Here is a 14,753-nt window from a genome sequence, read left to right on the forward strand (position 1 = left end):
AACGTTTTTTTTTTGCTACGGTTTGCACTAATGAATATGTTTTGGGTCTGAAGGTTACATTTTACATTTTAGTCATTTAGCAGACGCTCTTATGCAGAGCGACTTACAGTAGTGAATGCATACATTTCATACATTTTTTTTTCTCTCCGTACTGGCCCCCCGTGGGAATCGAACCCACAACCCTGGCGTTGCAAACACCATGCTCTACCAACTGAGCCACACGGGACCTGGGTTCCAGTGTTGCTGACCCCTGAACCCTGACCCCCCACTCACCACACTCTTGATGATCTCATCTTTTCCATCGTGTTTCTGCACCTTCAGCAGGTGATAGCTGAAGTCCAGGATGTCGAAGCGTCTCTGTTGACCCAGTAGGGAGATGATCATACATCCAGCCCAGTGGAGACCGTCCCCGAAACACTGCCTGGAAAATACAACACAGGTTATATACCCAGCCCAGTGGAGACCGTACAGAGCAGCGTAAACCCATCAGAGATCACTCCCCTCTATACAGAGCAGTGGAGATCACTCCCCTCTATACAGAGCAGTGGAGATCACTCCCCTCTATACAGAGCAGTGGAGATCACACTCCCCTCTATACAGAGCAGTGGAGATCACTCCCCTCTATACAGAGCAGTGGAAACCCCCTCAGAGATCACCCCCCTCTATACAGAGCAGTGTAAACCCCTCAGAGATCACTCCCCTCTATACAGAGCAGTGGAGATCACTCCCCTCTATACAGAGCAGTGGAGATCACTCCCCTCTATACAGAGTAGTGGAGATCACTCCCCTCTATACAGAGTAGTGGAGATCACTCGCCTCTATACAGAGCAGTGTAACCCCACAGAGATCACTCCCCTCTATACAGAGCAGTGGAGATCACTCCCCTCTATACAGAGCAGTGTAACCCCCTCAGAGATCACTCCCCTCTATACAGATCAGTGGAGAACACTCCGCTATATAAAGAGCAGTGTAAACCCCCTGTGATCACTCCCCTCTATACAGAGCAGTGTAAACCCCTCAGAGATCACTCCCCTCTATACAGAGCAGTATCACTCCCCTCTATACAGAGCAGTGTAACCCCCTCAGAGATCACTCCCCTCTATACAGAGCAGTGGAGATCACTCCCCTCTATACAGAGCAGTGTAAACCCCCTGTGATCACTCCCCTCTATACAGAGCAGTGTAAACCCCTCAGAGATCACTCCCCTCTATACAGAGCAGTATCACTCCCCTCTATACAGAGCAGTGTAACCCCCCTCAGAGATCACTCCCCTCTATACAGAGCAGCGTAAACCCTTCAGAGATCACCCCCCTCTATACAGAGCAGTGGAGATCACTCCCCTCTATACAGAGCAGCGTAACCCTCTCAGAGATCACTCCCCTCTATACAGAGCAGTGTAAACCCCCTCAGAGATCACTCCCCTCTATACAGAGCAGTGGAGATCTCTCCCCTCTATACAGAGCAGTGGAGATCCCTCAGAGATCACTCCCCTCTATACAGCGCAGCGTAACCCCCTCAGAGATCACTCCCCTCTATACAGAGCAGTGTAAACCCCTCAGAGATCACTCCCCTCTATACAGCGCAGCGTAACCCTCTCAGAGATCACTCCCCTCTATACAGAGCAGTGTAAACCCCCTCAGAGATCACTCCCCTCTATACAGAGCAGTGGAGATCCCTCCCCTCTATACAGAGCAGTGGAGATCCCTCCCCTCTATACAGAGCAGTGGAGATCACTCCCCTCTATACAGAGCAGTGGAAACCCCCTGTGATCACTCCCCTCTATACAGAGCAGTATCACTCCCCTCTATACAGAGCAGTGTAAACCCCTCAGAGATCACTCCCCTCTATACAGAGCAGTATCACTCCCCTCTATACAGAGCAGTGTAACCCCCTCAGAGATCACCCCCCTCTATACAGAGCAGTGGAGATCACTCCCCTCTATACAGAGCAGCGTAACCCTCTCAGAGATCACTCCCCTCTATACAGAGCAGTGGAGATCACTCCCCTCTATACAGAGCAGTGGAGATCACTCCCCTCTATACAGAGCAGTGGAGATCACTCCCCTCTATACAGAGCAGTGTAAACCCCCTCAGAGATCACTCCCCTCTATACAGAGCAGTGGAGATCACTCCCCTCTATACAGAGCAGTGTAAACCCCTCAGAGATCACTCCCCTCTATACAGAGCAGTGGAGATCACTCCCCTCTATACAGAGCAGTGGAGATCACTCCCCTCTATACAGAGCAGTGGAGATCACTCCCCTCTATACAGAGCAGTGGAGATCACTCCCCTCTATACAGAGCAGTGTAACCCCACAGAGATCACTCCCCTCTATACAGAGCAGTGTAAAACCCTTCAGAGATCACCCCCCTCTATACAAAGCAGTGTAAACCCCCTCAGAGATCACTCCCCTCTATACAGAGCAGTGGAGATCCCTCCCCTCTATACAGAGCAGTGTAAACCCCTCAGAGATCACTCCCCTCTATACAGAGCAGTGGAGATCCCTCCCCTCTATACAGAGCAGTGGAGATCCCTCCCCTCTATACAGAGCAGTGGAGATCACTCCCCTCTATACAGAGCAGTGGAGATCACTCCCCTCTATACAGAGCAGTGGAGATCACTCCCCTCTATACAGAGCAGTGAGATCACTCCCCTCTATACAGAGCAGTGAGATCACTCCCCTCTATACAGAGCAGTGAGATCACTCCCCTCTATACAGAGCAGTGAGATCACTCCCCTCTATACAGAGCAGTGTAAACCCCTCAGAGATCCCTCCCCTCTATACAGAGCAGTGTAAACCCCTCAGAGATCACCCCCCTCTATACAAAGCAGTGTAAACCCCCTCAGAGATCACTCCCCTCTATACAGAGCAGTGGAGATCCCTCCCCTCTATACAGAGCAGTGTAAACCCCTCAGAGATCACTCCCCTCTATACAGAGCAGTGGAGATCACTCCCCTCTATACAGAGCAGTGGAGATCACTCCCCTCTATACAGAGCAGTGGAGATCACTCCCCTCTATACAGAGCAGTGGAGATCACTCCCCTCTATACAGAGCAGTGGAGATCACTCCCCTCTATACAGAGCAGTGGAGATCACTCCCCTCTATACAGAGCAGTGTAAACCCCTCAGAGATCACTCCCCTCTATACAGAGCAGTGGAGATCACTCCCCTCTATACAGAGCAGTGTAACCCCCTCAGAGATCACCCCCCTCTATACAGAGCAGTGTAAACCCCCTCAGAGATCACCCCCCTCTATACAGAGCAGTGTAAACCCCTTATATCCCCCCTCTATAGAGAGCAGTGTAACCCCCCTGTGATCACTCCCCTCTATACAGAGCTGTGTAACCCCTCAGAGATCACTCCCCTCTATACAGAGCAGTGGAGATCACTCCCCTCTATACAGAGCAGTGTAACCCCCTCAGAGATCACCCCCCTCTATACAGAGCAGTGTAAACCCCCTCAGAGATCACCCCCCTTATATCCCCCCTCTATAGAGAGCAGTGTAACCCCCCTGTGATCACTCCCCTCTATACAGAGCAGTGGAGATCACTCCCCTCTATACAGAGCAGTGTAACCCCCTCATATCCCCCCTCTATACAGAGCAGTGTAAACCCCCTGTGATCACTCCCCTCTATACAGAGCAGTGTAACCCCCACAGAGATCACTCCCCTCTATACAGAGCAGTGAGATCACTCCCCTCTATACAGAGCAGTGAGATCACTCCCCTCTATACAGAGCAGTGTAAACCCCTCAGAGATCCCTCCCCTCTATACAGAGCAGTGTAAACCCCTCAGAGATCACCCCCCTCTATACAAAGCAGTGTAAACCCCCTCAGAGATCACTCCCCTCTATACAGAGCAGTGGAGATCCCTCCCCTCTATACAGAGCAGTGTAAACCCCTCAGAGATCACTCCCCTCTATACAGAGCAGTGGAGATCACTCCCCTCTATACAGAGCAGTGGAGATCACTCCCCTCTATACAGAGCAGTGGAGATCACTCCCCTCTATACAGAGCAGTGGAGATCACTCCCCTCTATACAGAGCAGTGGAGATCACTCCCCTCTATACAGAGCAGTGGAGATCACTCCCCTCTATACAGAGCAGTGTAAACCCCTCAGAGATCACTCCCCTCTATACAGAGCAGTGGAGATCACTCCCCTCTATACAGAGCAGTGTAACCCCCTCAGAGATCACCCCCCTCTATACAGAGCAGTGTAAACCCCCTCAGAGATCACCCCCCTCTATACAGAGCAGTGTAAACCCCTTATATCCCCCCTCTATAGAGAGCAGTGTAACCCCCCTGTGATCACTCCCCTCTATACAGAGCTGTGTAACCCCTCAGAGATCACTCCCCTCTATACAGAGCAGTGGAGATCACTCCCCTCTATACAGAGCAGTGTAACCCCCTCAGAGATCACCCCCCTCTATACAGAGCAGTGTAAACCCCCTCAGAGATCACCCCCCTTATATCCCCCCTCTATAGAGAGCAGTGTAACCCCCCTGTGATCACTCCCCTCTATACAGAGCAGTGGAGATCACTCCCCTCTATACAGAGCAGTGTAACCCCCTCATATCCCCCCTCTATACAGAGCAGTGTAAACCCCCTGTGATCACTCCCCTCTATACAGAGCAGTGTAACCCCCACAGAGATCACTCCCCTCTATACAGAGCAGTGGAGATCACTCCCCTCTATACAGAGCAGTGGAGATCACTCCTCTCTATACAGAGCAGTGGAGATCACTCCCCTCTATACAGAGCAGTGGAGATCACTCCCCTCTATACAGAGCAGTGTAAACCCCCTCAGAGATCACCCCCCTCTATACAGAGCAGTGTAACCCCCTGTGATCACTCCCCTCTATACAGAGCAGTGTAAACCCTTCAGAGATCACTCCTCTATACAGAGCAGTGTAAACCCCCTGTGATCACTCCCCTTTATACAGAGCAATGTACGCCCTCTATACAGAGCAGTGTAAACCCCTCATATGCCCCTCTATAGAGAGCAGCGTAAACCCTTCAGAGATCACCCCCCTCTATACAGAGCAGTGGAGATCACTCCCCTCTATACAGAGCAGTGTAACCCCCACAGAGATCCCTCCCCTCTATAGAGAGCAGTGTAAACCCCTCAGAGATCACTCCCCTCTATACAGAGCAGTGGAGATCACTCCCCTCTATACAGAGCAGTGGAGATCACTCCCCTCTATACAGAGCAGTGTAAACCCCCTCAGAGATCACTCCCCTCTATACAGAGCAGTGGAGATCACTCCCCTCTATACAGAGCAGTGTAAACCCCTCAGAGATCACTCCCCTCTATACAGAGCAGTGTAGATCACTCCCCTCTATACAGAGCAGTGGAGATCACTCTCCTCTATACAGAGCAGTGTAAACCCCCTCAGAGATCACTCCCCTCTATACAGAGCAGTGGAGATCACTCCCCTCTATACAGAGCAGTGGAGATCACTCCCCTCTATACAGAGCAGTGTAAACCCCTCAGAGATCACTCCCCTCTATACAGAGCAGTGTGAGATCCTTCTAGACCGACGCTGTGTCACTACTCACTCCACGGTGAACTCGTGTGCTCCGACAGGGATGCAGTAAACAAACTGCATGGCGCTCCACAGCCGGTGGAACTCCACGCACTCGTCCACGTGCATCACGCCGTTGCTGGGCAACGGGCCGCGCCAGATGGGATCGTCCAGGAAACCGCGGACGCGAGTCAGGATGACCTCGAACATGGACAGGCCACAGCACAGACGCTCTTTGGTCAGCAGGTCGCCTTCACGAGCTATGGCTATTTGCTACAGGGGGGAGAAGAAGATTCAGTGTACAGCCACAGAAATATGGTGCAGTGCTGGTGTTAACTAAGGCAGTGTGATGGTTCCCAGGTGCAGTACTGGTGTTAACTAAGGTAGTGTGATGGTTCCCAGGTGCAGTACTGGTGTTAACTAAGGTAGTGGGATGGTTCCCAGGTGCAGTACTGGTGTTAACTAAGGTAGTGGGGTTCCCAGGTGCAGTACTGGTGTTAACTAAGGTAGTGGGGTTCCCAGGTGCAGTACTGGTGTTAACTAAGGCAGTGGGGTTCCCAGGTGCAGTACTGGTGTTAACTAAGGTAGTGGGGTTCCCAGGTGCAGGGCTGGTGTTAACTAAGGTAGTGTGATGGTTCCCAGGTGCAGGGCTGGTGTTAACTAAGGTAGTGGGGTTCCCAGGTGCAGGGCTGGTGTTAACTAAGGCAGTGTGATGGTTCCCAGGTGCAGTGCTGGTGTTATCTAAGGCAGTGTGATGGTTCCCAGGTGCAGGGCTGGTGTTATCTAAGGCAGTGGGGTTCCCAGGTGCAGGGCTGGTGTTAACTAAGGCAGTGTGATGGTTCCCAGGTGCAGTACTGGTGTTAACTAAGGCAGTGGGATGGTTCCCAGGTGCAGTACTGGTGTTAACTAAGGCAGTGGGGTTCCCAGGTGCAGGGCTGGTGTTAACTAAGGCAGTGTGATGGTTCCCAGGTGCAGGGCTGGTGTTAACTAAGGCAGTGTGATGGTTCCCAGGTGCAGGGCTGGTGTTAACTAAGGTAGTGTGATGGTTCCCAGGTGCAGGGCTGGTGTTAACTAAGGCAGTGGGGTTCCCAGGTGCAGGGCTGGTGTTAACTAAGGTAGTGGGGTTCCCAGGTGCAGGGCTGGTGTTAACTAAGGCAGTGTGATGGTTCCCAGGTGCAGTACTGGTGTTAACTAAGTCAGTGGGGTTCCCAGGTGCAGGGCTGGTGTTAACTAAGGCAGTGGGGTTCCCAGGTGCAGTACTGGTGTTAACTAAGGTAGTGGGGTTCCCAGGTGCAGTACTGGTGTTAACTAAGGCAGTGGGGTTCCCAGGTGCAGTCCTGGTGTTAACTAAGGTAGTGTGATGGTTCCCTGGTGCAGTACTGGTGTTAACTAAGGCAGTGTGATGGTTCCCAGGTGCAGTACTGGTGTTAACTAAAGCAGTGGGGTTCCCAGGTGCAGTACTGGTGTTAACTAAGGCAGTTGGGTTCCCAGGTGCAGGGCTGGTGTTAACTAAGGCAGTGGGATGGTTCCCAGGTGCAGGGCTGGTGTTAACTAAGGCAGTGGGGTTCCCAGGTGCAGGGCTGGTGTTAACTAAGGTAGTGGGGTTCCCAGGTGCAGTACTGGTGTTAACTAAGGCAGTGTGATGGTTCCCAGGTGCAGTACTGGTGTTAACTAAGGCAGTGTGATGGTTCCCAGGTGCAGGGCTGGTGTTAACTAAGGCAGTGTGATGGTTCCCAGGTGCAGTACTGGTGTTAACTAAGGTAGTGGGGTTCCCAGGTGCAGTACTGGTGTTAACTAAGGCAGTGTGATGGTTCCCAGGTGCAGTACTGGTGTTAACTAAGGCAGTGTGATGGTTCCCAGGTGCAGTACTGGTGTTAACTAAGGCAGTGGGGTTCCCAGGTGCAGTACTGGTGTTAACTAAGGCAGTTGGGTTCCCAGGTGCAGGGCTGGTGTTAACTAAGGCAGTGTGATGGTTCCCAGGTGCAGGGCTGGTGTTAACTAAGGCAGTGGGGTTCCCAGGTGCAGGGCTGGTGTTAACTAAGGTAGTGGGGTTCCCAGGTGCAGTACTGGTGTTAACTAAGGCAGTGTGATGGTTCCCAGGTGCAGGGCTGGTGTTAACTAAGGCAGTGTGATAGTTCCCACGTGCAGGGCTGGTGTTAACTAAGGCAGTGGGGTTCCCAGGTGCAGGGCTGGTGTTAACTAAGGCAGTGGGGTTCCCAGGTGCAGTACTGGTGTTAACTAAGGTAGTGGGGTTCCCAGGTGCAGTACTGGTGTTAACTAAGGTAGTGGGGTTCCCAGGTGCAGGGCTGGTGTTAACTAAGGTAGTGTGATGGTTCCCAGGTGCAGGGCTGGTGTTAACTAAGGTAGTGGGGTTCCCAGGTGCAGGGCTGGTGTTAACTAAGGCAGTGTGATGGTTCCCAGGTGCAGGGCTGGTGTTAACTAAGGCAGTGGGGTTCCCAGGTGCAGTACTGGTGTTAACTAAGGTAGTGGGGTTCCCAGGTGCAGTACTGGTGTTAACTAAGGCAGTGTGATGGTTCCCAGGTGCAGGGCTGGTGTTAACTAAGGTAGTGGGGTTCCCAGGTGCAGGGCTGGTGTTAACTAAGGCAGTGTGATGGTACCTGTGGGGTTCCCAGGCGTTCTATCAGGGGAACCAGGTGCAGGGCTGTGTATTTAGCCTCCAGACGTTTCATCTTGGCATCAAGACGCTCACCCTCTGAGAAGAGACAAGAGATCCACTCAGACAGACATTCACTCGTCAAGAGATTCAGTGATCCACTCAGACAGATAAAGAGACAGATAAATGCACAGTATGGAAAAATAAAGACATTATTACCTTTGACATGGACCCTGGGCAGAATGTTCTGGAATGGTGCGGCGTGAAGCAGGTCACAAACTTCCTCCTGAGACTGAGAGGAAACACATAACCTCAGGTCATGTATGAGGGGATCGTCACAGCTAGTGTCTTCAGAACGTATTCACACGAAAGGACATTCTCCACATTTTGTTGTTACAGCCTGAATTTAACATTGAGATGTTGTATCACTGGCCAACACACACACAATACTCCATAATGTCAAAGTGAAATTATGTTTAGACATTTTTACAAATTAATTAAAAATGAAAAGCTGAAATGTCCTTGAGTCAATAAGTATTCAAACCCCTTTGTTATGGCAAGCCGAAATAAGTTCAGTAGTTCAATAATAAGTTGCATGGACGCACTCTATATGAAATAATAGTCTTTAGAAAGCCAGTATGAGGGTTAGCTCTCAGGCTAGAATGAAAGGTGGCTAGTGGAAGCCAGTATGAGGGTTAGCTCTCAGGCTAGAATGAAAGGTGGCTGGTGGAAGCCAGTATGAGGGTTAGCTCTCAGGCTAGAATGAAAGGCGGCTGGTGGAAGCCAGTATGAGGGTTAGCTCTCAGGCTAGAATGAAAGGTGGCTGGTGGAAGCCAGTATGAGGGTTAGCTCTCAGGCTAGAATGAAAGGCGGCTGGTGGAAGCCAGTATGAGGGTTAGCTCTCAGGCTAGAATGAAAGGCGGCTGGTGGAAGCCAGTATGAGGGTTAGCTCTCAGGCTAGAATGAAAGGCGGCTGGTGGAAGCCAGTATGAGGGTTAGCTCTCAGGCTAGAATGAAAGGCGGCTGGTGGAAGCCAGTATGAGGGTTAGCTCTCAGGCTAGAATGAAAGGCGGCTGGTGGAAGCCAGTATGGAGGGTTAGCTCTCAGGCTAGAATGAAAGGCGGCTGGTGGAAGCCAGTATGAGGGTTGGCTAGAATGAAAGGAGGCTGGTGGAAGGCAGTATGAGGGTTAGCTCTCAGGCTAGAATGAAAGGTGGCTGGTGGAAGCCAGTATGAGGGTTGGCTAGAATGAAAAGGTGGCTGGTGGAAGCCAGTATGAGGGTTGCGCTCGGCGAATGAAAGGAGGCTGGTGGAAGCCAGTATGAGGGTTAGCTCTCAGGCTAGAATGAAAGGTGGCTGGTGGAAGGCAGTATGGAGGGTTAGCTCTCAGGCTAGAATGAAAGGTGGCTGGTGGAAGCCAGTATGAGGGTTGGCTAGAATGAAAGGAGGCTGGTGGAAGGCAGTATGAGGGTTAGCTCTCAGGCTAGAATGAAAGGCGGCTGGTGGAAGCCAGTATGAGGGTTAGCTCTCAGGCTAGAATGAAAGGTGGCTGGTGGAAGCCAGTATGAGGGTTAGCTCTCAGGCTAGAATGAAAGGTGGAAGCCAGTATGAGGGTTAGCTCTCAGGCTAGAATGAAAGGTGGAAGCCAGTATGAGGGTTAGCTCTCAGGCTAGAATGAAAGGTGGCTAGTGGAAGCCAGTATGAGGGTTAGCTCTCAGGCTAGAATGAAAGGCGGCTGGTGGAAGCCAGTATGAGGGTTAGCTCTCAGGCAAGAAGAAAGGCGGCTGGTGGAAGCCAGTATGGAGGGTTAGCTCTCAGGCTAGAATGAAAGGAGGCTGGTGGAAGCCAGTATGAGGGTTAGCTCTCAGGCTAGAATGAAAGGCGGCTGGTTGAAGCCAGTATGAGGGTTGGCTAGAATGAAAAGGTGGCTGGTGGAAGCCAGTATGAGGGTTGGCTAGAATGAAAGGAGGCTGGTGGAAGCCAGTATGAGGGTTAGCTCTCAGGCTAGAATGAAAGGTGGCTGGTGGAAGCCAGTATGAGGGTTAGCTCTCAGGCTAGAATGAAAGGTAGCTGGTGGAAGCCAGTATGGAGGGTTAGCTCTCAGGCTAGAATGAAAGGAGGCTGGTGGAAGCCAGTATGAGGGTTAGCTCTCAGGCTAGAATGAAAGGCGGCTGGTGGAAGCCAGTATGAGGGTTGGCTAGAATGAAAAGGTGGCTGGTGGAAGCCAGTATGAGGGTTGGCTAGAATGAAAGGAGGCTGGTGGAAGGCAGTATGAGGGTTAGCTCTCAGGCTAGAATGAAAGGTGGCTGGTGGAAGCCAGTATGAGGGTTGGCTAGAATGAAAGGCTGCTGGTGGAAGCCAGTATGGAGGGTTAGCTCTCAGGCTAGAATGAAAGGCGGCTGGTGGAAGCCAGTATGAGGGTTAGCTCTCAGGCTAGAATGAAAGGCGGTTGGTGGAAGCCAGTATGGAGGGTTAGCTCTCAGGCTAGAATGAAAGGCGGCTGGTGGAAGCCAGTATGAGGGTTGGCTAGAATGAAAGGAGGCTGGTGGAAGGCAGTATGAGGGTTAGCTCTCAGGCTAGAATGAAAGGTGGCTGGTGGAAGCCAGTATGAGGGTTGGCTAGAATGAAAAGGTGGCTGGTGGAAGCCAGTATGAGGGTTGGCTAGAATGAAAGGAGGCTGGTGGAAGCCAGTATGAGGGTTAGCTCTCAGGCTAGAATGAAAGGCGGCTGGTGGAAGCCAGTATGAGGGTTAGCTCTCAGGCTAGAATGAAAGGCGGCTGGTGGAAGCCAGTATGAGGGTTAGCTCTCAGGCTAGAATGAAAGGAGGCTGGTGGAAGGCAGTATGAGGGTTAGCTCTCAGGCTAGAATGAAAGGTGGAAGCCAGTATGAGGGTTAGCTCTCAGGCTAGAATGAAAGGTGGCTGGTGGAAGCCAGTATGAGGGTTAGCTCTCAGGCTAGAATGAAAGGCGGAAGCCAGTATGGAGGGTTAGCTCTCAGGCTAGAATGAAACGTGGCTGGTGGAAGCCAGTATGAGGGTTAGCTCTCAGGCTAGAATGAAAGGTGGAAGCCAGTATGGAGGGTTAGCTCTCAGGCTAGAATGAAACGTGGCTGGTGGAAGCCAGTATGAGGGTTAGCTCTCAGGCTAGAATGAAAGGTGGAAGCCAGTATGGAGGGTTAGCTCTCAGGCTAGAATGAAACGTGGCTGGTGGAAGCCAGTATGAGGGTTAGCTCTCAGGCTAGAATGAAATGAGGCTGGTGGAAGCCAGTATGAGGGTTAGCTCTCAGGCTAGAATGAAAGGTAGGCTGGTGGAAGCCAGTATGAGGGTTAGCTCTCAGGCTAGAATGAAAGGCGGCTGGTGGAAGCCAGTATGAGGGTTAGCTCTCAGGCTAGAATGAAAGGTGGCTGGTATGTGGGAGAGAAAATATCTACAGAGTTCCAAAAGCACTCAAAACCATGAAGAGGATAAACCCAAGGAGGCAGAGATGCACAAGTAATAATTAATATAATTAATTTAATCCAAGCTCAAAATAATAATAAATTGAATCCATGTTTAAAAGAATATCATTCATTTAATCCATGTTTAAAAGAGTAGAACAAGTGCAAGGTGCTAATAAAACTATAAAGGTTAGTTTCAGCGTTATGCCTTCATCAGGGCTGAACAAACAGTGTTTAACATGATTTATTAATGACTACCTCATCTCTGTACTCCACACATACAATTATCTATAAGGTCCCTCAGTCCAGCAGTGAATTTCAAACACAGATTCAACCACAAAGACCAGGGAGGTTTTCCAATGCTTCACAAAGAAGGGCACCTATTGGTAGATGGGTCAAAATTAAAAATACAGACATTGAATATCCCTTTGAGCATGGTGAAGTTATTAATTACACTTTGGATGGTGTATCAATAAGCCCAGTCACTTCAAAGATACAGGCGTCCTTCCTAACTCAGTTGCCGGAGAAGAAGGAAACTGCTCAGGGATTTCACCATGAGGCCAATGGTGACTTTGTCAAACAGTTCCAGAGTTTAATGGCTGTGATAGGAGAGAACTGAGGATGGATCAACAACATTGTAGTTACTCCACAATACTAACCTAATTGACAGGGTGAAAAGAAGGAAGCCTGTACAGAATACAAATACTCCAAAACATGCATCCTGTTTGCAACAAGACACTAAAGTAAAAAATGTGGCAAAGAAATTATCTTTATGTCCTGAATACAAAGCCTTATGTTTGGGGTAGTACCTCTTGATATTTTCAAGCACAGTTGTGGCTGCATCATGTTATGGGTATGCTTGTAATCGTTAAGGACTGAGGAGTTGTTTAGGATAAAAAGAAACAGAATAGAGCTCAGCACAGGAAAAGTCCTAGAGGAAAACCTGGTTCAGTCTGCTTTCAAACAGACACTGGGAGATGAATTCACTTTTTCAGCGGGACAATAATCTAAAACACAAGGCCAAATATAGACTGGAGTTGCTTACCAAAACTACACTGAATGTTCCTGAGTGGCCTACAGTTGTGACATAAATTGTCTTGAAAATCGATGGCAAAACTTGAAAATGGCTGTCTAGCAATTATCAACAACGAGCTTACAAATATTGTTCAATCCAGGTGTGCAAAGCTCTTAGAGGCTTACCCAGGAAGACTCACAGCTCTTAGAGGCTTACCCAGGAAGACTCAAAGCTTTTAGAGGCTTACCCAGGAAGATTCACAGCTGTGAGGCTTACCCAGGAAGACTCACAGCTCTTAGAGGCTTACCCAGGAAGACTCACAGCTCTTAGAGGCTTACCCAGGAAGACTCACAGCTGTGAGGCTTACACCCAGGAAGACTCAAAGCTCTTAGAAGCTTACCCAGGAAGACTCACAGCTGTAATCACTGACAAAAGTGATTCTAACGTGTGAATACTTAATGTATTTAATTTAATAAGATTTCTAAAAACATTTTTTAAATGTAAAATGTTTATTTAACTAGGTAAGTCAGTTAAGAACAAATTATTATTTACAATGACGGCCTACCGGGGAACAGTGGGGTTAACTGCCTTGTTCAGGGGCAGAACGACAGATTTTTACCTTGTCAGCTCGGGGATTCAATCTAGCAACCTTTCAGTTACTAGTCCAACGCTCTAACCACTAGGCTACCTGCCGCCCCCCAAAAAAACATGTTTTCACTTTTTCATTATGGGGTTTTGTGTGTAGATGAGTGAGATGTTTTTATTTATTCCGGCTGTAAAAACAAAATATGGAATAAGTCATGGGGTATAAATACTTTCTGAAGTCACCATCTAGCCCAGTGAAGAAGAATGGCTGGCTATCGGTTGTTTTATCCAATCATTGACAAGGTGGCGCTGCCGTTGTGGTCAAGGCTCTTACCAGGCTCTGTTCGCTGAGCAGACAGAAGAGCAGAGCATTGCCGACTTCTCTGAGGTTCTGGAAGCAGACAGTCTTCAGTTCGGCGTACTCCACTATGTCCTTCAGCTGGTGGTGGAAGAACTCCAGGATACCTGGCAGGGAGGAGAGACGGGAGACGGCTACATCAGCTAAACAAATCAAATCAAATGTATTTATATAGCCCTTCTTACATCAGCTGATATCACAAAGTGCTGTACAGAAACCCAGCCTAAAACCCCAAACAGCAAGCAATGCAGGTGTAGAAGCACGGTGGCTAGGAAAAACTCCCTAGGAAGGCCAGAACCTTAGGAAGAAACCTAGAGAGGAACCAGGCTATGAGGGGTGGCTAGGATAAACTCCCCTAGAAAGGCCAAAACCTAGGAAGAAACCTAGAGAGGAACCAGGCTATGAGGGGTGGCTAGGGAAAAACTCCCTAGAAAGGCCAGAACCTAGGAAGAAACCTAGAGAGGAACCAGGCTATGAGGGGTGGCCAGTCCTCTTCTGGCTGTGCAGGGTGGAGATTATAACAGCACATGGCCTAGATGTTCAAATGTTCATAAATGACCAGCAGGGTCAAATAATAATAATCATAGTAGTTGTCGAGGGTGCAACAAGTCAGTAACACAAGAGTAAGTGTCAGTTGGCTTTTCATAGCCGATCTTTGAGAGTATCTCTACCGCTCCTGCTGTCTCTAGAGAGTTGAAAACAACAGGTCTGGGACAGGTAGCACGTCCGGTGAACAGGTCAGGGTTCGATCAAGGGCTCGATTAATGGCTAGCAACTGTAGTCTACTTGGCCTTGCTAAAACCTTTAACTATATAAAGATCTGTCGAGACATTGAAGAAAGCAACCCTCTCATGACTCACCAGGGGAGCCGTATTCGTGGCGAGGGAGACGACAGATCTTAGGCATCACCTCCATCAGGGTCTTCACATACTGCATGATGGTCCCCTGGAGCTGAGGGAGAGAGACAGGGTTAATAACATACTGCATGATGGTCCCCTGGAGCTGAGGGTGAGAGACAGGGTTAATAACATACTGCATGATGGTCCCCTGGAGCTGAGGGAGAGAGACAGGGTTAAAAACATACTGCATGATGGTCCCCTGGAGCTGAGGGAGAGAGACAGGGTTAAAAACATACTGCATGATGGTCCCCTGGAGCTGAGGGAGAGAGACAGGGTTAAAAACATACTGCATGATGGTCCCCTGGAGCTGAGGGGGAGAGACAGG

At 49.8% G+C, this 14,753-nt stretch overlaps 1 protein-coding gene across 9 annotated transcripts in view; it reads right to left on the reverse strand.

Annotated features, from left to right (window-relative positions):
* LOC106590724 (cytoplasmic FMR1-interacting protein 1 homolog) overlaps positions 1 to 14,753 on the reverse strand; it is an 81,429-nt gene that overhangs the window by 1,261 nt on the left and 65,415 nt on the right. For all 9 annotated transcript variants that reach the window (XM_082956667.1, XM_082956663.1, XM_082956666.1 and 6 more), the window contains 6 exons: positions 14,390 to 14,480; positions 13,506 to 13,636; positions 8,356 to 8,428; positions 8,141 to 8,235; positions 5,557 to 5,795; positions 274 to 421 (listed from right to left, as the gene is read on the reverse strand). In XM_082956667.1, coding sequence (XP_082812793.1) covers positions 274 to 421; positions 5,557 to 5,795; positions 8,141 to 8,235; positions 8,356 to 8,428; positions 13,506 to 13,636; positions 14,390 to 14,480 — 777 coding nt within the window. The remainder of the gene's footprint in view (positions 1 to 273; positions 422 to 5,556; positions 5,796 to 8,140; positions 8,236 to 8,355; positions 8,429 to 13,505; positions 13,637 to 14,389; positions 14,481 to 14,753) is intronic.

The sequence above is a fragment of the Salmo salar genome, chromosome 10 (genome assembly GCF_965601325.2).
Source record: "Salmo salar chromosome 10, fSalSal1, whole genome shotgun sequence".
Lineage (NCBI taxonomy): Eukaryota > Metazoa > Chordata > Actinopteri > Salmoniformes > Salmonidae > Salmo > Salmo salar.